Source organism: Salvelinus alpinus, chromosome 7, assembly GCF_045679555.1.
Source record: "Salvelinus alpinus chromosome 7, SLU_Salpinus.1, whole genome shotgun sequence".
NCBI lineage: Eukaryota > Metazoa > Chordata > Actinopteri > Salmoniformes > Salmonidae > Salvelinus > Salvelinus alpinus.
The window spans coordinates 54,415,150-54,439,399 of NC_092092.1; the positions used below are offsets into that span (position 1 = coordinate 54,415,150).

The 24,250-nt window shown below is 44.9% G+C and overlaps 3 protein-coding genes across 6 annotated transcripts; 2 read left to right on the forward strand and 1 right to left on the reverse strand.

The window, feature by feature from the left end:
* Positions 1–62: 62 nt before the first annotated feature.
* LOC139581217 (ankyrin repeat domain-containing protein 13D-like) lies at positions 63–9,356 on the forward strand. Of its 2 annotated transcripts, none has more exons than XM_071410738.1 (16): positions 63–1,146; positions 1,278–1,413; positions 3,072–3,196; positions 3,624–3,669; positions 3,829–3,972; positions 4,144–4,333; positions 4,646–4,712; positions 4,800–4,881; positions 4,987–5,048; positions 5,164–5,294; positions 5,418–5,575; positions 5,946–6,059; positions 7,760–7,932; positions 8,092–8,180; positions 8,298–8,522; positions 8,708–9,356. In XM_071410738.1, exons 1-16 carry the CDS (start codon positions 1,063–1,065, stop codon positions 8,769–8,771), a joined length of 1,890 nt encoding a protein of 629 aa, XP_071266839.1. In that variant the 5' UTR covers positions 63–1,062; the 3' UTR covers positions 8,772–9,356. The 2 variants fall into 2 exon arrangements, with proteins under 2 accessions (XP_071266839.1, XP_071266840.1); XM_071410739.1 differs by having other exon boundaries at positions 8,146–8,180.
* Positions 9,357–9,419: 63 nt separating this feature from the next.
* On the reverse strand, positions 9,420–13,767 carry LOC139581219 (signal-transducing adaptor protein 1-like). The gene is made up of 10 exons (XM_071410740.1): positions 13,459–13,767; positions 13,173–13,244; positions 12,950–13,066; positions 12,748–12,804; positions 12,468–12,646; positions 12,241–12,372; positions 11,943–12,012; positions 11,640–11,742; positions 10,125–10,301; positions 9,420–10,005 (listed from the first exon to the last, which is right to left on the reverse strand). The coding sequence occupies exons 1-10, from the start codon at positions 13,558–13,560 to the stop codon at positions 9,902–9,904; spliced, it is 1,113 nt and encodes a 370-aa protein (XP_071266841.1). The 5' UTR covers positions 13,561–13,767; the 3' UTR covers positions 9,420–9,901.
* Positions 13,768–17,221: 3,454 nt separating this feature from the next.
* On the forward strand, positions 17,222–24,134 carry LOC139581222 (zinc finger CCHC domain-containing protein 7-like). Of its 3 annotated transcripts, none has more exons than XM_071410747.1 (9): positions 17,222–17,353; positions 20,320–20,748; positions 22,033–22,094; positions 22,234–22,329; positions 22,491–22,661; positions 22,818–22,853; positions 22,945–23,049; positions 23,228–23,345; positions 23,426–24,134. In XM_071410747.1, exons 2-9 carry the CDS (start codon positions 20,352–20,354, stop codon positions 23,899–23,901), a joined length of 1,461 nt encoding a protein of 486 aa, XP_071266848.1. In that variant the 5' UTR covers positions 17,222–17,353; positions 20,320–20,351; the 3' UTR covers positions 23,902–24,134. The 3 variants fall into 3 exon arrangements, with proteins under 3 accessions (XP_071266848.1, XP_071266847.1, XP_071266849.1); XM_071410746.1 differs by lacking the exon at positions 17,222–17,353 and adding an exon at positions 17,361–17,538; XM_071410748.1 differs by lacking the exon at positions 17,222–17,353 and adding an exon at positions 17,361–17,489.
* Positions 24,135–24,250: the final 116 nt, after the last annotated feature.

The window sequence follows — 24,250 nt, forward strand, 5'->3', positions numbered from 1 at the left end:
AATGGGTTAATTGATGAGCACATGAGTAATATGGTCCTGGGGGATCTACAGGGTTTGGCAACTTTTGTTCCAATGTCAGGTGATTTGGTGAATTAGGTGTGCTGGGCTGGAACAAGAGCCTGGGGTCCCCAGGACCAGAATTGAAGCCTGCATACATGTAATCCCTACTTTTTATTAGGTTAAAATAGATTTTCTCACTATTGCCCCACCACCACACTACTAAGCAGCTGGTGTAAAAGTGGGATAGTGCAGTTGTGTACGCCTTCGATTGTATGGCAATATGCATCACGCCCTTCCCTCCAACTGCTAGCCATAACCTGGAGCTGAAGCGACGCGAAAAATAAATAAATAATACAAACTGGGGTGCATTTTGTCGCAGATGCTGCGGTCTGTTTTTGTTAAGAATACTGGACTGTTTAATAGGGTTTTGTTGTTCCCTGAAATATGAACACCGAAAAGACACATTGATATCATCGGAGGTATCATCGACTCGAGTGACCTGGATGTGAAATCCAAATAGGCCGTATATTGGTCTATTATTTTGACAGCACAGGATCAGAAAAAAACCCATCGCGAAAGCGAGAGGGTGATGATAGGAGTTGCTAGCTAAGACATCGTCAGGACTTGAGTCCATCGTTTGTTACAATCGGCATTGCGAGACTAATGGTTGACATGGTCAGGCGTGCAATGTCAGCTAGCTAACCAGCAAGCTGGAATGGAAAATAAGAACTGTCATGATTTTAACCAAGTACTGTCATGATTTTACCCAGTTAGCTAGCTTACCTGACTAATGGGTAGAAGAGAGCTAGCTAGCCATGTATTTCAAACGGTACATACTCATAGCTTCTTGCTAATTGCGTTAGCTACTTTGCTAGTTACCAGTTTTATCCCGTAGAATATTGCTAGTTTGCGATTTTTTCTTTTGTGCACGTGTACTTCCACGTTTCTTACCGCTGGAAATCACAAGTTTGCTGCTGCTGTGAAGTGAAACACTGAAAGCTGGCTAGCAAGTTGCTAGGTAACATCATTAGTTTGCTAGCAGCTAGCTATAGATAAACAACAATGGCTCAAGAGGCGTTTCCTTTACATTTTCTGGTTTGGAACAACCAATACATTGAGCTTGAACGTGAACTACAGCAAAACGAGGTAGGTCAACCGGGGGGTAGTAACATCAGTTTCTTTTCTTTTTCAACCATTACTGTTTTGATTTTAACAGCTGCCGCACCGCTGACAGGCGTGCCCAGCTTTCATGACCCACCAGGGCTGTTTTTCCACAGGAGAATGTGGAGCGTTTAGACCCGCGGGGGCGCACCCCGCTAGAGCTGGCGGTGTGTCTGGGCCACCTTGAATCAACCCGTGTGCTGCTCCGACACTGCGCAGACCCGACGCACTGCAACGCGCAGAGTTGGACTAGTGAGTGTATAAACTGGGGAATGACTGGGAAGAATAGTGTTCTCCATAGACAAAGCAGGGTCATTTATATTGCAGTCTGTTTGTTTTGAAGGATAGCTATGTGGGTTAATATCGTGTGTCTGGGGGGTCGTTCCATTTGATTTGAATTACGTTTTGACCGCAAACATTTTTGGTTTGAACGAAACTTTCCATATTTATATTTGCCCATCGTAGAAGTTGTCAGAAAGTGACTTTTTGGAACTGAATGCCAAAACATTCAGGAGATAAAGGTTCTCAAAGGGCTGCCCTACTCTCCTTGAAGTCTATGGTACCACAAAGATCGTTAGGTCCACACATCAGATAATGTTGACTTGAATTAGAATATCAGTTGTTTTAAATAATACAGTCGGTCTTCCATAGGAAACCTAGATAATAGAATAGACATTCCATATTTAAGACGACTGTAGGTGGACCAGCAGCCATCTTTGTGTAAGTAATTGGAAGTTAAAACATCAATTCAATTTACATTTGAATGGTGTACCAGCTACATTGCAGTGGTCTGAAGGGATACTGTAAATCCATTCTATTAAATTTATTTCTATGATTTGAAATGCACTGTCTTAACCGAGGGCGGACACAACACAAACACCACAGATTATGTAGATGAGGTTCTTAATAGCCTCATCGAAAACCTATTTGCTAAATAGGGGTTGGAGCCCGCTGTAAATCAGTGACACCTCGCAACACGTCAAACCAATCAAATGCCTTGCTTGGGTGGAGCTGGTGTAATGAGCTAAAGGAGGACGGGCTCATTAATGGCTGGAATGGAATTAATGGAACAGAGTCAAACAGCGTTTCCATGTGTTTGATACTGTTCCATTCCATTCCAGCCATTACAATGAGCCTGTCCTCCTATAGCTCCTCCCACCAGCCGCCACTGGGGACAGTGCATGAGTGGTTGGGAAATCGCTTATTTTAAAACCTATTCAAAATATGTCGATGTATGCCGATTTTGTGCATAGAACACACTTCTGGCAAAACAGAATTCATTTTTTCCTCCAGGTTTTCTTCCATTTTCTGCAAGGTTGCAAACTAGCATACGGAACAACTCTGCAAAATGTGTCCTACCGGGTCTGAAAAAAGGGATGAACACATATCACCAACAAGCATGTGGGAGAGGGTTGTTGAAATGTAACATCCAATAAATCAGCGGTCTATTCAAACCATTTTGGCCAATACAAAATTCTCCAGAACTCCAAGGGAGGCGTGACAACGAAATGATTTTGAAGGTATGGCTACTTGAATCTAGGGTCTAAGCTACAACATATGCGAAAATGAAAAAAATCTGAGTTCACCCATTAAAGGTAAAAAAATTTTTTTTTTTTAAATGCTTTAAAATAAATTATAAAATAGTTTGATAACCCTGATGGTAACCTTTTTAAATGATTTCAAACTCAACTGTTAATATTTTCCAGTGATGAAGACTTGGATGTCTCATGGTATTGTGTGGTATGCAAAATGGGTCAACTTTGAACTCTTGCTCCTGAATGTTTTGGCATTTAGGTACAAACAGTTACTTTCCGACCACTTCTACCATGCCTAAGTGTGTATGGAACATTTTGTTCAAATCAAAAGGGTCAAAAAATGATTGAAATCAAATGGAATGACCCTATGTCCAGTTTTGCAGGAGGCAGTGAGCACAGGGGACCCCGAGCTTTGTCAGCTGGTGCTTCAGTACAGGGACTTCAAGCGAGCCACAGAGAGACTGGCTGGCATCCCAGAACTGCTCAGCAAGCTAAGACAGGTAAGACCGGTAGCGTAGCGGTTAAGCGCGTTGGGGCCAGTAACCGAAAGGTTGCTGGTTTGAATACCCGAGCCGACTAAGGGAAAAATCTGTCGGTGCCCTTATTGCTCCTGTAAGTCACTCTGGATAAAAGCGTCTGCTAAATGACTAAAATGTAAATATAACACACCGAAAGGTTGCTAGATCGAATCCCCGAGCTGACAAGATAAAAAATCTGTCGTTCTGACCCTGAACAAGGCAGTTAACCCACTGTTCCTAGGCCGTCATTGTAAATAAGAAGTTGTTCTTAACTGACTTGCCAAGTTAAATAAATGAAGAAAAACACTTTGCAGTCTTCAGTTCATCCACATATAACACACAAAGGTAACACACCTGTCAATCAGATACACCATTGCACAGATACCTGAAACACACTCCCCTTTTTCAGGCTCGGGATTTTTACGTGGAGATGAAATGGGAGTTCACCAGTTGGGGTGAGTTTCCGATGGTCTCCCAGTGGTCGATTTCAGCACCACACAGAGCATTAGCTCCCAATTCTACTGTCACTGTGATGCACTGAAGTCTTTACAGTGGTATTAATGCCACAAATTCTCTGTCCCCCCATCCATCTCCCCCCTCCCTTCCTCGCTCAGTACCCCTGGTCTCCAAGGTCTGTCCCAGTGATGTGTACCGCGTGTGGAAGAGTGGCTCGTGTCTGCGGGTTGACACCACTCTGCTGGGCTTCGAGCACATGACCTGGCTCAAGGGCCGTCGCAGCTACATCTTTAAGGGCGAAGGTATGACACACTGGTGATATGGCTAGTTATTCCACACTACGTTTCATCTGTTGCATTTCTGTTTTGGAATGCGTGGTAGCCTCATGGTGGTTTGTGTTGTTTCCATAGCGACCGGTTGAATGGTGATAAAAGTGTGTTTTGTCTCCATGGGAACGTGTGTTGTTTCCATAGAGAATGGTGCCATGGTGATGGAGGTGGACCATGACAAGCAGGTGGTGTACACCGAGCCTCTGTCTCTCTCCCCGCGGGACGCCCCATCTCTCCTGGCTGCCATGCTGCCCACCCAGGAGAACACTGCCCAGAGACTCACCTCTCCCATCGTCTCCACACACCTCAACACACGCAACATCGCCTTCGAGAGGTAACACACACACACATCGCCTTCGAGAGGTAACACACACACACATCGCCTTCGAGAGGTAACACACACACACATCGCCTTCGAGAGGTAACACACACACACATCGCCTTCGAGAGGTAACACACACACACATCGCCTTCGAGAGGTAACACACACACACATCGCCTTCGAGAGGTAACACACACACACATCGCCTTCGAGAGGTAACACACACACACACATCGCCTTCAAGAGGTAGCTACTTCACACAGCCAACATACTCACCTACCTGGTCTCTCTCCTTATGCTTCTCTCCTGCTCTTTACTGCACAGGAACAAGTCTGGTATTTGGGGCTGGCGCTCTGAGAAGAGTGAGGCGGTCAGCGGCTACGAAGCAAAGGTGAGCCCTATTGGACCTTAAAAATGCTTCTAATAAAAAACAGAGTTTGTTGACATTTAAAATACTTTTTTCTTTGGTTTGTTTCAGGTATACAGCGCCACTAATGTGGAGTTGGTGACTCGGTCAAGAACAGAGCACCTGTCGGACCAGGACAAGTCCAAGAGCAAAGGTACACACACACGCGCACACACACACATACAGAACACGCTTCTGTTTAATTTGTTCAGAGTATACATACACCCACAGTATGGTTCTAACCCTCCTGTCCTCCCAGGCACCAAGACTCCTCTTCAGTCCTTCCTGGGGATAGCTGAGCAGCATACCGCTCATAATGGGGTGAGTTTCACAAAGACACACCATCACCTCAAGTTGTATGTGGTGGATGGGCGCTTTGATGGACTGACAGATGGACGTGCTCATTGGTGTGTCTGTCTCTCCCCATGTCTCTCAGAGTAATGTGTGTCAGTATGCCAGCCCCCATAACCCCACAGCCATCACAGCTGAGGAATACTTTGACCCAGAGTTCCAACTCAACGAACGAGACATCGGACGCCCCGTGGAGCTCACCAGCAAGGTCCAGAGGTACTGCTGTTGCCGTGGCAACATATAACCGGGATAACCATAGCAAACGCACAGTCAAGCACAATATCACCACCATGTTTAATGCAAGTGTCTCTCTCGTTCTCGCTCTGTCTCTGTCTCTAGGTTTAAGGCCCATCTGTGGTTGAGTGAGGCTCACCCTCTGTCATTGGCTGAACAGGTCACGCCCATCATTGACCTCATGGCCATCTCTAACGCCCACTTTGCCAAACTACGTGATTTCATCACCCTGAGCCTGCCCCCTGGCTTCCCTGTCAAAATAGGTGAGGTTTAATACCTAAACTGACCCCTAGGCCATACCTCCTAGGCTGGGGTCAGGATCTGAAACAGACAGTCCCAGAGAGAGAGGACATTGAGAGGAGGAAGTGCTATCAGAAGAAAAAGGAAGCGCTTTACAATTTAGGCTGAAACAAAGTGACAAGAGTTTGAAGATTTCCGTTCTCTCTTTCGCCCTTCCCACCTCACATCGCTCTGTTTCGCCCTTCCCACCTCACATCGCTCTCTTTCGCCCTTCCCACCTCACATCGCTCTCTTTCGCCCTTCCCACCTCACATCGCTCTCTTTCGCCCTTCCCACCTCACATCGCTCTCTTTCGCCCTTCCCACCTCACATCTCTCTTTCTTTCTCTCTCAGAGATCCCTCTGTTCCATGTGTTGAATGCTAGAGTGACCTTCAGTAACCTGTGTGGCTGTGATGAGCCTGTCAGCTCTGTCACTGTACACACACCAGAGGAGGCCCCCGAGGCTGGTAACCACACACGCACTTACATATATACATATGTATGACAGTCGAAGTATATATATATATATATATATATATATATATATATATATATATACACTGCTCAAAAAAATAAAGGGAACACTTAAACAACACAATGTAACTCCAAGTCAATCACACTTCTGTGAAATCAAACTGTCCACTTAGGAAGCAACACTGATTGACTATAAATTTCACATGCTGTTGTGCAAATGGAATAGACAAAAGGTGGAAATTATAGGCAATTAGCAAGACACCCCCAAAAAAGGAGTGATTCTGCAGGTGGTGACCACAGACCACTTCTCAGTTCCTATGCTTCCTGGCTGATGTTTTGGTCACTTTTGAATGCTGGCGGTGCTCTCACTCTAGTGGTAGCATGAGACGGAGTCTACAACCCACACAAGTGGCTCAGGTAGTGCAGTTCATCCAGGATGGCACATCAATGCGAGCTGTGGCAAAAAGGTTTGCTGTGTCTGTCAGCGTAGTGTCCAGAGCATGGAGGCGCTACCAGGAGACAGGCCAGTACATCAGGAGACGTGGAGGAGGCCGTAGGAGGGCAACAACCCAGCAGCAGGACCGCTACCTCCGCCTTTGTGCAAGGAGGTGCACTGCCAGCGCCCTGCAAAATGACCTCCAGCAGGCCACAAATGTGCATGTGTCTGCTCAAACGGTCAGAAACAGACTCCATGAGGGTGGTATGAGGGCCCGACGTCCACAGGTGGGGGTTGTGCTTACAGCCCAACACCGTGCAGGACGTTTGGCATTTGCCAGAGAACACCAAGATTGGCAAATTCGCCACTGGCGCCCTGTGCTCTTCACAGATGAAAGCAGGTTCACACTGAGCACATGAGCACATGTGACAGACGTGACAGAGTCTGGAGACGCCGTGGAGAACGTTCTGCTGCCTGCAACATCCTCCAGCATGACCGGTTTGGCGATGGGTCAGTCATGGTGTGGGGTGGCATTTCTTTGTGGGGCCGCACAGCCCTCCATGTGCTCGCCAGAGGTAGCCTGACTGCCATTAGGTACCGAGATGAGATCCTCAGACCCCTTGTGAGACCATATGCTGACACATGCACATTTGTGGCCTGCTGGAGGTCATTTTGCAGGGCTCTGGCAGTGCACCTCCTTGCACAAAGGCAGAGGTAGCGGTCCTGCTGCTGGGTTGTTGCCCTCCTACGGCTTCCTCCACGTCTCCTGATGTACTGGCCTGTCTCCTGGTAGCGCCTCCATGCTCTGGACACTACGCTGACAGACACAGCAAACCTTTTTGCCACAGCTCGCATTGATGTGCCATCCTGGATGAACTGCACTACCTGAGCCACTTGTGTGGGTTGTAGACTCCGTCTCATGCTACCACTAGAGTGAGAGCACCGCCAGCATTCAAAAGTGACCAAAACATCAGCCAGGAAGCATAGGAACTGAGAAGTGGTCTGTGGTCACCACCTGCAGAATCACTCCTTTTTTGGGGGTGTCTTGCTAATTGCCTATAATTTCCACCTTTTGTCTATTCCATTTGCACAACAGCATGTGAAATTTATTGTCAATCAGTGTTGCTTCCTAAGTGGACAGTTTGATTTCACAGAAGTGTGATGACTTGGAGTTACATTGTGTTGTTTAAGTGTTCCCTTTATTTTTTTGAGCAGTGTATATATACACACACTAACTCCCCGTCCATCTGCTCGCAGGGCAGGCCCCCCCCCCCTTTCACTGCGAGGTGGACCCCTCCGTTTTTCAACCACCCCCGGACTACACCACTCTTGGTCCGGGCCGCAGCGAGCCAATGAGAGATGAGGATGATAACTTGCTGCAGTTTGCCATCCAGCAGAGCCTATTGGATGCAGGGACAGAAAGCGACCAGGTGAGACAGGAAATAAGTGTGTTTTAGAGCTGGCAAATCCATGGTTTAATATAAGTCATTGATCCACATCTTAGATATTTATCAGCTTCAGATTTTCATGATGATTGCCATGGAAGTTCAGTAAGTACAAGACATGCATAATAATGCCTCTCTCTGTAGGTGACTATATGGGAAGCTCTGACTAACAGTCGTCCTGTTTCTGGGCACATACAGTCACCACTGTACGAAGACGACTCTCAGCTGGAGAGGTGAGAAATGGTACCTCCATTTCCCCTTCACCATGTCCATGTCAGATCATGTATTACAAGGCTTTCCCTCTCTAGCGTTACCTTTTAAACTGTCCTCCCGCTACCTCTCTCTGATAGGGCGATCCAGGAGTCCCTGTCGATCTCATTGGCTGGTGGTGAGGAAGGAGATCCCGTATCTCCCCTGTCAGTCTCTCCGTCGGACCCCGGAGCCAACTCCCCTCCCTCCTACAGCTCAGTGGCTGAGCCCCGGATGCCGGGACCGTTTTCCGTGGTGAACAGCTTTGACGAGCAGCTACGCATCGCCATGGATCTCTCGTGCAGGGAGCAGGAAAAGATGGATAGGTGAGAGAGAGGGGTTTTCTTGCTTTGTTCATCCATTGTTCTCTGACAAGAGGATGAGGAGAGGAACCCATCCTAGAAATGTTGAACATATTCATGGAGAGGGGCATTAATAGGATGGAAGGAAAAGGATTTTGGGTGATTGACTTCCAGTTTCTATGCCAATTGACTTATGTTTCCTGTTACAGGGAGAGGCAGCAGGAAGCGGAGGAGCTGGAGAGGATCCTTCAGCTTTCGCTCTTAGAGAAGTAGCCACGACGACGGCAGAGGATTGAGGAACAAAAGTGTTAATTTATTGTATTTTCTTTTATCCTGCAATGTTAAATTATTATTATTTTATTGTTCATTTGTTTATTTGATGATGTCTTAACGGGGCACTGAAAGAGTACGGGTACAGAATTCAGGGAGGGAGTTAGACATGGTACTGGCTGCAAGGTAGGTAAAAGCAATAGGGTGGAAACTACTTTGTGGGCAATTGTCATATTTGCTGTCGCCTGTCCAGTGGGAATGAGAGGGGGAGAGGTACTGGGAGGGAGAGGTTGTCAAACTAGCAGTGAGGCTCTGAGAGCAAATACTTTTGGATGGATGAAGAGGGAAATGTTAACATCACTTTGCGTTTTGCTTTCTTTTTCACAACCCTGCTGTCATTATTTTGAGTGATAAAAATACTTTAACCTTTGACCTATGATACAAACAAATAATAGTGACATAGTATTACAAAAAAATGCTTATATTAGATAATTATTGAAAAAAATTATGTTATAATGTTTGAAACAGAATTATGTTGGTTGATTCTTGCGCGTGACTTGGAAAATACATTTACCCAATGTTCCTGAAGCATTGGTGTGGTAGTTCATTTCTGAATGTGTGTGTAAAGATGAACCATTCACAGACATCTAGGCCAGTGTTAAATTTTATGCAAAATGATATTACACAGAATCTATATAACATTGTGTTATGTTCAACTCGAGAGAAGCATGAGCTGTAAAAATTAAAATAAAATAAAATGTTTTTATTTAAAAAGCCAGCATGATTCAAACAGTTCAAACAAGACGATATTTACATATCACTACAGTGTAAACTTGATTCGTTTCTCTTTTTGTAGGGCTTATTTGAAAAAGTAGTTTGAATTAGATGTCATTCACTGAAGCCCGTTCTACACGCATTGGGCACACGGAGGATTTTCAGGGTGTTGCCTTGCCATTGGGACTTGATGGTACAAACTCCCCTGCTTGTATAGTGCCTCTTTATGTCAGACATAAAACCATGCTAGATCCAGTAGATGACGTAGCTACGTGCTGTTAGTGGTGATTTAGACAAGATTACACTGGAGGAGGGCGTTTTCCTCGGTGACAGTTTGACGGTACTGCTGTTGGTGCGTGTTATTTTTGTGTAGGGCGTAAAAACGGTGTCCCTGTGTAGATCTGTTCCTTCCTCCTCTGTAATGCTATGCGAAGCTCCTGATGCAGATCTTTAGGTTCGGGGCCTGGAGAGTAGAGAGACGGAGAGTAGAGACAGACAGAAGAGAAGTTTAAAGTACAAGTCTGGGACTTCACCCACGTCTATTGTAAACACACTGATGCTCTGAAGCTTACTGAGACACACCTGATATGTCATCTGCGTCCTGATATTCGTTCCCTGCCTCCGTGGCTTTGGTTGGAATTAGGGGTATGGGATAGGAGGGAGGGGTGTCCCCCGCCGGGGACTGTGTGTGGATCATCGGTGCCACTCTTGCCCTCGGGACCGTTTTGGATGGCAAAGTGGACTTTACGGGTGGCAGCTCTGATGGGCACAAGTTACACACACTGTATGATACAGGAGAAATTATATGATCATTACGGGGATAAGTTTAGCCTTAAGTGGTGAACAATGTTCCCTTTAAGCTGTGTGTGTGTGCCGGGGGAGCTGCACAGAAGAAATATCCGTCTGCGCAGAGAAGCACGAGATTGAACTTTACTCAACTTTCTAGATTTCCCCCCTTATTTAATTAACACTATCAACGTTGCCCTTTACTGTGATAGAATCAACGCAGTAGTAGCCACTTTCAATGCAACATACCAAAACAAAATGAACGATGCTAAACTTACTATACAAAACTAACTATGCAAGAGATTTTGTTGTAGGCAGAACGCACCGGAGTTGGATTCTATTGCAATGACAGGCACAACTCAGCTGGTACTCTACACAGACGGGTGCGCCGTAACCAATCAGAGATTGCAGTAGGCCTGTATTCAAATAGGCCATTGCCATATATGGATCTGTGCCATTCACTTTGAACTGGACTGTGTTTACAGCATGAGCGGTTCTGAGTAGATTTGCTTGTTTTGAGATCAAAGTGAGAGCTGCATGTAACCACAGTCCACATTTGTTCATATCCCTTGCTAGTTAGTGAGTTCTTAGCCCAGTTATAGATCATTTGTAGTCGGCAATGGTGGAGTGATTGCTTCCTACAAGAGCACAAAATATGTACATTTCTAGACATCTTTGAAAAGCAAGTCAGGTAAAGAGCTTTTTTGTCTTAAAGAGGCAGTGTTGTATTTTGAGACAGGCTTGAATAAGATAAATATCCAATAGGCAGAGGGTAGCATAATTTGTCAGATTTTCTGTAATAATGGTATTGGAATAATAATGCATTGTATTTTGTAAAGTGGTTTGTTTGCATCAAACAACACAACATTTTCAGTCACCTTGTCTGAAGTAAAAGTGGATTAACAGGTTAATGTTAAACCCTGCATGTTTTTTTCAAAGGTTTAATGGAATGTAGGCCTACATTGAACACCACACATTGGCTGCTACTGTAGGCTGAATGAGAGAACAACTATTTCAATGGTAAAATGTTATGGGATCCATTTTCTCCATTGTTTTTGATGGTAGGCCACTCTGGTAGACCTACATTATGTTCAAATAGCCACAGTAGCCTAGTTGACCACTGTCTACAACTGCAAATTAAAGCGGGAACAGCCTCAGTGTTCACAGTAAACGCACCCTGGAAGTTGCATAGAATTTTCACAACATTCAAGTTTGCGCTCAGCAGACCTGAAATTTGCTCAGTGCTGAAATGTTTTTGAGGGAGCATTGGTGGTGAATCAAGTTATTTGTGGAGTTATGATGCTCTCTCACCAATGCAGGTGTCGTAGGTCTGCGGAACCAGGTATGGTTGTAGACGGAACTCTGTCTCAATCAGGAAGTGATCTAGCACCGCCGCCAGGGAAGGGACAGTCACCTGATGAAACAGAGATACATTAGGAAGTTACCTCATTGGAGGCAGGCATACGACAAACATGTCATTTCACAAAAACAACTTGACAGGCTGTCAAGGCACTAAGCGTATATGGAGTGTTGTCTTTCATATCAGTGCTATGTTTTAAGCCCATCCTGATAGGATGAGTCAGTGGAGAGTCCGGCTGGAGGAGCAGCACTCACCGGCGAATTTAGTTCTATGACGAAGCCTGTGTCTATGGAAAGCACTTTGTAGCTCTTCATCACTGGGCCACTGAAAGATAGAAAGAGTCCGGTAAGTCTTAAGAGTACTCACAATGTCTCCTCTCTACTCCCTCAACCAGAGACACTTTTTTTCTTATAGGGTAAGGGTGCTGTTAATACAGGTTTGTTTAGTGGACGGTGAAATACTTGAGGTCTGTAAGTAACAGAGGAGTTACAGGGTGTTGGAGTCTGCGGTTAAAGGTCAGGCGTTTGGGGGTAAGGTGTTAAAGCTCAAGACCTGGGGTTGTCCTGCCTCAAGGTGATGGCGTAGTTAGTGTTGTCGGTCGAGGGGCGGAGGATGATGTTGCCGTACTCTGTGTTCTCTCTCAACATCTTCTCTGCCTTCTGACGAGACACCGGGAAGAAACAGCTGGAGGGAGGAGGAGAAAAAGAGGCTGAGAAGAGACAGGGAGAGAACAATACATTTGAATGTAAAAATAGAACAGAAAACACGACAATACTCACGGGGGGATTCCAGAAAGGGTGTTGTCATATGTGTTGCCTGGGGAGGAGGAGGGATGGATAGGGTAGGTGGTGGTAGGCAGAGGAGAACAGGGGGCCAGTCTCTTCTGCTCCTCAGACAGAACCTCTTCCAGCCTCAGTCTCTGACCTGGAAGCAGCTGCAACTTACTGGGGATCTCCCTCTGCAGGGCACACCATCAGTATCATCATCCCCAAAAGATGCATAATACTAAGGTCAAAATAAGTATTTAACGGTGACAATGTGTGTGTGTGTTATACTTACAGTGGCCACAGTCATGATGAAGCCTCTCCACTCCTCTCCTGTGTTGGGGTTATCCACCTACATCAGATATCAACAGTTAGTACTCCTGCCAAAGATGCCTGTTATGGCTGCAGTATTGCGCAATAAATTTTATATGACTATTTGCCAGTAAGACATTATGTATAGGAGTGGCAGCAATATGACTGAATGTAACATAAATTACCTTAAGCTGCACCTCCTCATTGGACAGGGTGAGAGTGTAGATGGTCGACCTGTTCTTTTGATAGGGAGCATCCATCGCCATCGACTTCAACATCTGAAGGTCCAGTTTCTCAGAGTACTGACAGGGAATTACATATCTGATTAGTCAAGCCACAGATCGAATCCAATACTTGATTCAAGTACAATAAAACTGAGAGATTAGATGATATCAGCTATTCTCTTACTGTGTCGTGCATCTGGTCTGTGTACAGAAAGATTGTAGATCCACGGAGCTCTCCATAACATTTCTTGAAATCCTGGAAATGGTCAAACCAGAATCAGAATGAAGTCCACTACTCTACACTAGCAGAGACATGCCCAACAGCTTTACTTGATACAGTAAAAATACCTAATTCTAAATTCTAAGTTCACTATCCTTTTCATTCTCTCCTCTCTCCCTTGTGATTACAGTCTATGTCATTCTCTTTCTACGATTCCTTATTCCCACTCCACCATTCTCTACCTCCTTACTTTCTCTCCAGTGTATTTCTTCAGCAGGTGTCCTGAATAGTACAGAGGTAGAGCTGTGATGGTGTCCCTCCTCTTGTACACCCCTACGGGAGTTGCTGCCATGGTCCTACTTTGTCCCGGTTCAGGCCAGGTCGGTTCGTTCTAGTTCAGTTCACTATAACCCAGACCAATTGGGTCCCTGAGATAGCCCTCTGTGACCCAGTTCACCACTGAGTCCTCAGTCCTCGGTCAGTATAGGGACTTAGAGAATGAGGAAGCAGTGTAGTGACTTACTGAGGGAAATGTACCACCACTAGGTAGGGCGCCCTTTAGCACTTTGACCCGGGACTGACATGCGCCTGCACGCATGCATGCGCGCACACACACACACACACACACACACACACACACACACACACACACACACACACACACACACACACACACACACACACACACACACACACACATAATCACTTTCCTTTTGCATAATCACTTTCCTTTTGCATAATAGCTTTCCTTTTGCTTTATTTTTTAGACGTGTGCTTTATGTTGGAGTGTTTCCCAAATTGACTTTGTTTTTCCGGATGTGTCGCCTAACAACCACTGCCCTCTGTGAGTACACAAACCAGTACTTCCCATTAACAATGAAGAATTGTATTTAAACAGTTGGGGGGGAAATACACAACTGGATAGATCATGTCATTAGATGAGCACATGACTGACTGATTTCTTCAAACTGCGCTCTTCCCAGAAGTCATGTCCACCTTTGGGAGATTGCAGACAAAGAACATCCTGAATCTCTGACACGTCTGGATATGTATCACCCATCAGACCAAACAAACCAGGTTTGCTCCCCTCTCCAACTCCTCCCAAACTGCGGCCATATCCATTTTATAAACCAATATTAAAAGTGTTATCGAACTAGATTTAAAAGTGTTATGTTCTATAATCCTGACCTTATTTTCCATATCTCTTTAATATTGCCCAGCACGATGGTCTCTCTCTGCCTGGACTCATCTGGACACTAGTATCTATACAATCTGGTAAGACGAAGGGTGGGGGTGTGTGTCTTTTTGTCAACAACAGCTGGTGCGTGATGTCTAATATTAAAAAAGTCTTGAGGTATTGCTTGCCTGAGGTAGAGTACCTTACGATAAGCTATAGACCACACTGTCTACCAAGAGAGTTCTCATCTACATTATTATACTAAGACCTAACTCAACCAACTCTATAAGGCGATTAGCAAACAAGAAAATGTTCATCCAGAAGTGGCGCTCCTAGTGGCCGGGGACTTTAATGGAGGCAAACTTAAATTAGTTTTACAACATTTTCACCAGCATGTCACGTGTGCAACCAGAGGGAAAAAACTATAGACCACCTTTACTCCACACACAGAGATGCATACAAAGCTCTCCCTCGCCCTCCATTTGACAAATCTGACCATGATTCTATCCTCCTGATTCCTGCTTACAATCAAAAACTTAAACAGGAAGTACTCGTGACTCGGTCAATAAAAAAGTGGTCAGATGACGCAGATGCTATGCTACAGGGCTGTTTAGACCGGTAGCTAGTCTAGCCAGCTGTGTGCAAATTTATTACAAATAAAAAATGGAAAGATTTAATTTATATAAGCATTCAGACCCTTTACTCAGTATATTGTTAAAGTGCCTGGGGCAGTGATTACACCATCAGGTCTTCTTGGGTATGACACTACAAGCTTGGTACACCTGTATTTGGGGAGTTTCTCCCATTCATCTCTGCAGATCCTCTCAAGCTCTGTCAGGTTTGATGGGGAGCGTCCCTGCACAGCTATTTTCAGGTCTCTCCAGAGACGTTCAATCGGGTTCAAGTCTGGGCTCTGGCTGTGCCATTCAAGGAAATTCAGAGACTTGTCCCAAAGCCACTCCTGCGTTGTCTTGGCTGTGTGCTTAGGGTTGTTGTCCTGTTGGAAGGTGAACCTTCACACCAGTCTAGGGTCCTGAGCAGGTTTTCATAAAGGATCTCTCTGTAGAAAAAAAATGAAGAAGGGAAGCGCTGCTAAGGTAAACAATAATAGATTTTGGTGGACAGAAGGTGCTCTTTGGTAAAAGGGGTAAATTGGTCATCAAAAATAAATATTGAACATGCCATACAAATGAAGGCATTTCAATTATATGAAGAGTGCCTTGGTCCTCTCCTTTCTTTTTAAGGATCTCTGTACTTTGCTCCGTTCATCTTTCCCTCGAGTCACCCAGTCCCTGCTGCTGAAAAGCATTCCCACAGCATGATGCTGCCACCACCATGCTTCACCGTAGGGATGGTGCCAGGTTTCCTCCAGACGTGACACTAGTCATTCAGGCCATATAGTTCAATCTTGGTTTCATCAGACCAGAACATCTTGTTTCTTATGGTCAGAGACCGTCAGGTGCCTCTTGGCAAACTCCAAGTGAGCTGTCATGCCTTTTACTGAAGAGTGGCTTCCATCTGGCCACTCTACCATAAAGGCCTGATTGGTGGAGTGCTGCAGAAATGGTTGTCCTTCTGGAAGGTTCTCCCATCTCCACAGAGGCACTCTGGAGCTCTGTCAGAGTGACCATCGGGTTCTTGGTCACCTCCCTGACCAAGGCCCTTCTCCCCCGATTGCTCAGTTTGGCCGGGCAGCCAGCTCTAGGAAGTGTCTTGGTTGTTCCAAACATCTTCCATTTAGGAATGATGGAGGCCACTGTGTTCTTTGGGATCTTCAATGCTGTAGAAATGTTTTGGTCCCCTTCCCCAGATCTGTGCCTCGACACAATCCTGTCTCGGAGCTCTACTGACAATTCCTTTGACCTCATGGCTTGGTTTTTTCTCTGACATGCACTGCCAACTGTGGGACCTTATATAGACAGGTGTGTGCCTTTCCAAATCATGTCCAATCAATTGAATTGACCACAGGTGGACTCCAATCAAGTTATAGAACTATCTTAAGGATGATCAATGGAAACAGGATGCACCTGAGCTCAATTTCGAGTCTCTTAGAAAAATGTCTGAATACATATGTAAATAAGTGTCTGTTTTTTGTTTTTAATACATTTGCAAAAATGTCTAAAAAAGTATTTTCGCTTTGTCATTATGGGTTATTGTGTGTAGATTGATGAGGGAAAAAATGTATTTAATCAATTTTGAATAAGGTTATAACGTAACAAAATGTGGAAAAGTCAAGGGGTCTGAATACTTTCTGAAGGCACTGTACTTCCACACTATGAGGTTGGAATAATACTGTGAAATTGTGGAAATGATAAGGCCCTTTTAGTGTAAAAGCTGTTTGAAAAGACTGTCTGAAATGTCCACCTTTTTTGGTAGGATGAAGTTTTGGCCTGCCTGGTGACATCACCAGGCGGTAAATTGGTTAATAGACCAACAAGAAAGAGAGTTCCAAACCTCTCTTGCAATAATAGCTAGTTTTCAGTTTCCCCCTCCCCACTCAGACCACTCCCAGACAGTCCTAACAAAATTCTTGCTTGAGAAGCTATTTTTGTTTCTTTTTGACAATTTTAACTTAAAACGATCACAGTAAGGTACTTAATTGTTACCCATAAATTATTTGAAATTGAGATAAAAAATAGCTGCATTGGACCTTTAAGAATTGTTTTGTGTACTGAGTGAATACATTGAATATAAAGACAAAGTTAGGCCTATATGAGTTTTTTATCATGTGCCCAGAAATATAATTTAGAATTTATTAAAGGCATCACATCGTCCTTTGAAAAACGAAACGTTTTTGTCAAGGACAGGTCGCCTGCGGTTCAGGTGAAACTTCTCCTACCGAGACAAGTGACTGCTTCAAACCCCTCGACAGCATGTGGATGTTTTTGTTGTCCAACCAAATGTACGGCTCGTAAGGGGGGGAAACCCCGGGAACATTATTACCCGAAGTCTGTCCAACACTGAAACGGTTGGTAAATAAACTTCCCACTTAGCTAAAAGTGATAGCATGCTAGATTATCAAATTAGATAGCTAACATATTTTAAATACACTATTTTCATAGCTGCCATTTTACATTTTAGTGGACTTTTAATAAGCCATCGCGGTAAGTTAGCAGTACGCTACACGAGGACACTGTCAGCACAAATTTAATAGTAAGTTACAGTTGTGAATAACCTACAAGCTAACAACAAAAATCATAGACAAATAATAATAAAATAAGCTAATGATGTCAAATCAATTGATGTCTAAATCATGGAGTGCTGTAACGTTAGCTAGGTGTCGCATTAGTTGGAATAATGTCAGCAGCTAAATTCGCGAATGGAAATGTCAGCTAGAATTTACAAAAGATGACAAATGAAATAGTACAGTAAAGTTAGTTAGCTGACGTCTGTTGGAAAAATGTCAGAAGTTGAATTCATTAATGGAAATTTGTCAGCTATTATTTACTATTGAAGTTTTGATTATTTTATTTAACTTGGCAAATCAGTTATGAACAAATTCTTATTTACAATGACGGCCTAGGAACAGTGGGATAACTGCCTTGTTCAGGGGCGGAACGACAGATTTTTACCTTGTCCGCTTGGGGATTCGATCTAGCAACCTTTTAGTTACTAGTCCAACGCTCTAACCACTAGGATACCTGCCACCTGTTCAGGTTTAAATTGTAGTCGCGAGATTCAAATTTTAGTTAGCATTGGGTACGTTCGAGCGCAGACCAGACCGGACACAGTGCGCGAGCGTCGCAAAATAAATTTAGAAATCCATGTTATTCAATTATTGCACCCACACTGCTCGTGCACGCCAACGAGCGTCTGCGACGCCAAGGGCTAAAATAGAAGTCGTTCCTATTTCTGACGCAGATCGCGCTGAAAGTCATTTCCTCATTGGTTTATAGAAGCAGGTACCCACGTGCCATCTCCTCATTGGTTATACCCACATGGGTGATTGAAAGAGAACTTTGTTGTCGTGGTAATACAATGAAAGTTTAGATGCGATCACCATATAAGTTCAAAGATGAAAAAGCCTGGAAGGAGGAGAGATGACTAGAAACGATTCGGTTGGCCGTTTTATGTGTGGATTAATTGTCGGAGTAGAGGTCCTTGTGCATTTCAGGTAAAATAACTCAATGTTTATATCCCAAGACAAATTAGCTAGCAACAGCAAGCTAGCTAAATAGGACAAATTAACGTTAGCTAGCAAGTAAAAGCTAACTAGCTAAATTGCCATAAATGTTTAATGCTTTTCGACCTGTCCCCAAATTAATTTAATTGGTTCAGAGTTTGTTTTGATATTTTAACCTGCGTGTCGTGATCGCGCATGGTGTGGGGGGGCAAAATACATTTATGCACGATAGCGCACGATGGTGCACGCGCGCAGCCGGTTTGGGTTCCGTGTTAGGCACTGCATCTCAGTGCTAGAGGCGTCACTACAGACCCTGGTTCAATCCTGGGCTGTATCACAACCGGCTGTGATTGGGAGTCCCATAGGGCGGCACATAATTGGGTTAGGGGAGGGTTTGGCCGTGGTAGGCCGTCATTGTAAAATAAGAATTTGTTCTTAACTGACTTGCCTAGTTAAATAAAGGTTAAATGTACAAAGTAAAAAATAAATCATCCTACGGCCATCGCCTTGCATAGAGCTCGCCAGCTTGTAGTCCTAAAACTCGGAAATTAGTTACCTCAGGTTCGATAAACGCTGAAAATTAGGTATTATTTTAACACAGGCTTAGGAGATCTTATACGTTTTGTTCTGTGAGATAATATCAGTCAGTAAACATTAAGTTGATGAATTATGACGCCTTTATGTGCTTTTTAGAATTTGATTAATGCTTAAATTCACAAAAAGTGATGTTAGCTGATTAATATTGTGTTTACCACAGACCGTTTATTAAAAAACGCCATTAATTTCCCAGTAGGCTTTGTCCAATGAACCATGGCGGAGTTAGTGCCTACAAATAGACGCCATTACTATTTATCTTTATTGTGGGAGGATCTATTGTCAACCAATCATTAGGGTTTTTGTTTGACCCACGCGAACGTAACCAGACATGACTGAAACAGGAACCAACTTTGCCACAGATGCATGCATACAGTGGCGTAGTACAAATGAATGTGATATTTGACACTGTCACTGATTGTAAAATGTACACACATATGATTTCATTTTGTGAATGTGTGATATCGGGGTTGGAACTGTGTTTATTTTGACATTATAAAGACAAAGTTGTATAAACAATGGCAACATTGCATGTTGATCTGAGCCTTGCTGTCAGAAAACCACAGTCAGACTTTCGGCTGTCGCAGATACATCTCCCCTGACTTAACTCCCAGTCGGTTGCTTCACCTTACCACTCAAAAGCGCTCTATGCCATTTCCATAGAGGGCAGGTGCTCCAGTACCTGTGTGTGTTAGAGATGAGTATGACCTGTCTCCGCTCTAACGCCCAGGAAGCTCCAATTCAAACTCCCATTAGACAGCTCTGCAAGTGTTATAATGTAAAAATACATTAGTTACTCACCAAATATGGAGTTTCGCTGAGCAACTATCTTAATTTACACCCGTTACTGCCTTTATGTACTTCCAAAAAAGGTCTAAATGAAAATAGTTGCTCAGCGAAACTCCGTATTTGGTGTGTAACAAATGTATTTTGGCATTATAACGCTTGCAGAGCTGTCTAATAGGAGGTTGAATTGGAGCTTTCTGGGCGTTAGAGAGAAGGCCGGATGAAATTACACAGATAATGTGTTTTTCAGCCAGCAGGACAAGTTGTGGCATGTCTGCCAGTGATGGAAGTCAACGGACTGGCGAAACACAAAGCTATAATATTTACACAGCTGTAGTTTAGTTAGCTACGTTGATGGTACTGAGGTTGGTATAAAGGACCATACTAATTTGCCACATTTTGTCGACTGTGTGGTGTTGTGTTTTAAACAGGGAGATCTGTCACACCTTGCCATCAGAGTGTGATGATGATGGGCCACCAGAATGATGAGGAAGAGGGTGGTAATAAAGACAACAGATTCTACATCGAGGCCTCCAGCAGCTCAGAAGGTGAGCTGGGGTTTAGTCAGTACAAACAGTCCAGCTCACCGAGAGCTCCCCAGGCCACTGGAGGAAACTCTCCCCTAGTTCTTGCCTTCCCTCTCTCGTCTGGCCGAGCTCTACGGGACGTGTCGCCACTGGACAGCAGCCCAAGCCCAACCTCCAGGCGAAGCCTCCACTCAGAGCGGGACCTGGAGTATGATGACGAACCCCTAGAGGAGTGGATGATCCTGGGAGGAGAGGAGCAGGAGGGAGACAGGTACATCCAGCTCAACCTGGGGTGCTGGAGCAGCAGTTCAGAGTCGCCTTCTGGAACAGAGGGTGAGGACCATACAGTTTAACACTTGATAGAGTTCTGCAGATGAGAGTTCCACAGACAAGAGAATTCCACAGACAGAGAAAAGTTCAGCAGGTGGATAATTCCACAGACAAAAGGACTTCCTCAGATGGAGTTCTATGGATGTTATATTGATTTATACCATGGTGTTGTTGAATACTAGTTTCTGATTGGCTTGAAGGCATTCTAGAGCGATAATTATTTCCCTGTAACGCCACTGTATATCAGCACAATAGAATTCAATGGCTAGTTCATTTTTGTTTTTGTTTTTTAAACCTTTTATTTCTTTTTTTTTTTACTCCTTTTTCTCCCCAATTTCATGGTATCCAATTGGTAGTTACAGTCTTGTCCTATCGCTGCAACTCCCGTACGGACTCGGGAGAGGCGAAGGTCGAGAGCCGTGCATCCTCTGAAACACAACCCAACCAAGCCGCACTGCTTCTTGACACAATGCCCGCTTAATCCGGAATCCAGCCGCACCAATGTGTCGGAGGAAACACCGTACACCTGGCGACCGTGTCAGCGTGCACTGTGGCCGGCCCGCCACAGGAGTCGCTAGTGCGCAATGGGACAAGAACATCCCTGCCGGCTAAACCCTCCCCTAACCCGGACGATGCTGGGCCAATTGTGCGATGCCCCACGGGTCTCCCGGTCGCGGCCGGCAGTGACAGAGCCTGGACTCGAACCAGGATCTCTCGTGGCACAGCCTTAGACCACTGCGCCACTCAGGAGGCCAGCTAGTTCTTTTTTTACATGTTCTATGTTTGAGCTGCTTTTGAAAGCAAAAGTTGAATTTAAAACATTATAGGCATTGTTGTATTGGATTTTCATAATAGCAAGCTAGAACTGATGGTTTGGTTAGCTAAACTAGCAAGTCTGTTTGGTTACCAAGGCAGCTACTTTAGATATCTAGGAAACTCGCTAGCTACTTCAGTGGATGTTGAACACATTTCTACCTGCAAATGAAGACATTTATAGCAGCAAATGTGTTAAATTATTGCCATGGTTTAAAAGGGATAATCAACTCGGGACTCTATGCGTTCTCTGGAAAATAATGCAATGGAAGGTCAGTTCCACTCCGCTAGTGCGTCGTTGTTTTCCATAGAACGCATAGCCTCTCGTTGAGTATCCTTTACGTATTTGAATGTATCCCTCGTAGAGATACATATTTGTTATACAGAGCAGCAGTATATGGAAATTAATGACTTGTTTGGACACAATGGTTTGCATGTGTTATAAAGGCGCTATGCTTGTTGTCTCTCTCACAGATGAAGAACTGAATGGAAAATATGCTCTCAAACACAACTGGGCCATAATAGAGAAGGACAAGGTACTATTATCATTAGTTTTCACTACTCTGGAGTTTAGGTCCGTTTCAGTCTTCATGAAGCCCTCAGGTCTCAGATGATTGGCTTGTTCAAACAATTCTTTATCCTGTTTCTGCCCTGTTCCGGTTCTGTGAAAACCAGCCACGCCCATACCGCTATTTCACCTCTGACCGGCGCCTCACCTGTCACAACTGCAACAAGACTGGACACCTGGCCAAGGGCTGTACCACCCCGAGGGTAAGACACACACACACACACACACACACACACACACACACACACACACACACACACACACACACACACACACACACACACACACACACACACACACACACACACACACACACACACACACGTGCTCCAACACGGCTCATGTTGTGTTTCTCTGTAAACAGAGGCGACCCACCTGTGTGTTGTGTGGGCTCCAGGGCCATGTCCAGAGGGCCTGTCCAGGCCGGCACTGCCACAGCTGTGGGCTCCCCTCACACGGGTACCATCCCTGCCCTGAACCCCCTTTCTGGAACCAGCACTGCCACCGCTGTGGGATGGCTGGCCACCTATCAGACGTGAGTGTGTGTGTTTACCACAAGCCTTTATGTGCGTTTGTGTGTGTTTATGTGTGTTTGCATGTAGCCATGAGCATGTGCAGTATGTGTTCATGTGTGTGTCTTTGTGTTGAGTTCAGTGCAACAATGCCTTAATGTGTTCTGTGTCCTTCCCAGGCTTGTCCGGATACATGGAGACAATTCCACTTCACAGTGAGTGACCATGGAAAGGAGGGGAGGGAGGAAGGGTGAATTATTAAAATATTGGAACATGTCCCCTGACTGTTTTGTCTTCTTGCTTTAGACTCAGCAGGAGGTTCCCCTCAGGCCACACGTTGACCACACCCACAAACACTACAGACACACCGCTCACTGCTACAACTGCTCCAGGAGAGGACACCTCGGCCATGTGAGACCATCTACATCCGTTGTCTGTCTTTCTCTGTGGCTCTTTCTTTCTCTTATTCCTTTCTCTGTTTGTCCTTTAAAAAATATCTTATTGTCCCTCTATCTCCCTTTCCCTCTGTATTTTTTGCTCACCCTTCCCCCCTTCTCTCTCTCTCCCTGCCTCTCTCTCTCTCTCTCAGGAGTGTACTCAGAGGAGGATGGTCAGTGGGACGTTTGCCTCGCTCCCCTACGTCTGTCACTACGACAACAAGAAGGACATCGTCAAACTGAACACCAGGATACACAGAAAAGCCAGAGGTGATACACACACACACACACAAATGTGTCGCAGCATGTATTGTATTTGTTGTTGAACGTGTTTTGCATGCTGTCTCCAGAGCCACAGGAGGAGGGCTTCATGCCTCTGTTAGAGCGCCAGAGGACCTACGTGACACCAGGGGGCAGTAGTGAAGAGGAGCGGCCCTCCCCAGCTCCAGGGAGGAAGAGAAGCCTGGAGGGCAGGAGGAAGACGTGGCCGGAGAGACGCAGGGAGAGACGGGAGGTGAAGAAGCTGAGGAGAGAGGCCCAAGCCAGGAGAGCGGTTGGGACGACCAAATGGGGCTCAGACGAGGTTGTTTACACCAGGGAACACTTTAAGAACCCCCACAGAGAACCCATACCTCCCCCTCAGAAGAAGAGACGCCGTGAGGAAAGAAGGGAGAGCAGGAGTGAGGAGAGGAGTAGGAAGAATAGAGAATCAGAGAGGTGGAAGAAGAGAGGAGGGCTGAAGCGTGGGTACCTGTACCCCCGTGATGACTTGGGACCCATGTATGATCACCTCCTCTCCCCCAAAAATAGGGTGCGGATTTCATAAGAAAACAGAGATGTTGTGTTTGTATTGTATTCCATTATGTTTGAATAGCTGATGAGTGTCTTGAGAATTTTAGTCAAATGTTATGGACAGATGTGGGTTTTATTCTTTTTGGTAGAAATGGCTGGGTTGTGACATTGCAGGACACTGTTGGAGTATAGGAAAGGTTAAACAAATATTTTTTTAAATATATTCACCCTACTTGAATGATAGACAAATAAAGCATTAGGCTAGGGCGATGTCTTTATTTTCTTTAGACCGATTCGTTCACAATACCAAATACTGAAACAAGACTACTACATTATTTATTTGGTTGGTTCCTCCCCCTCGCTTACCAGACAAAATGAATCAA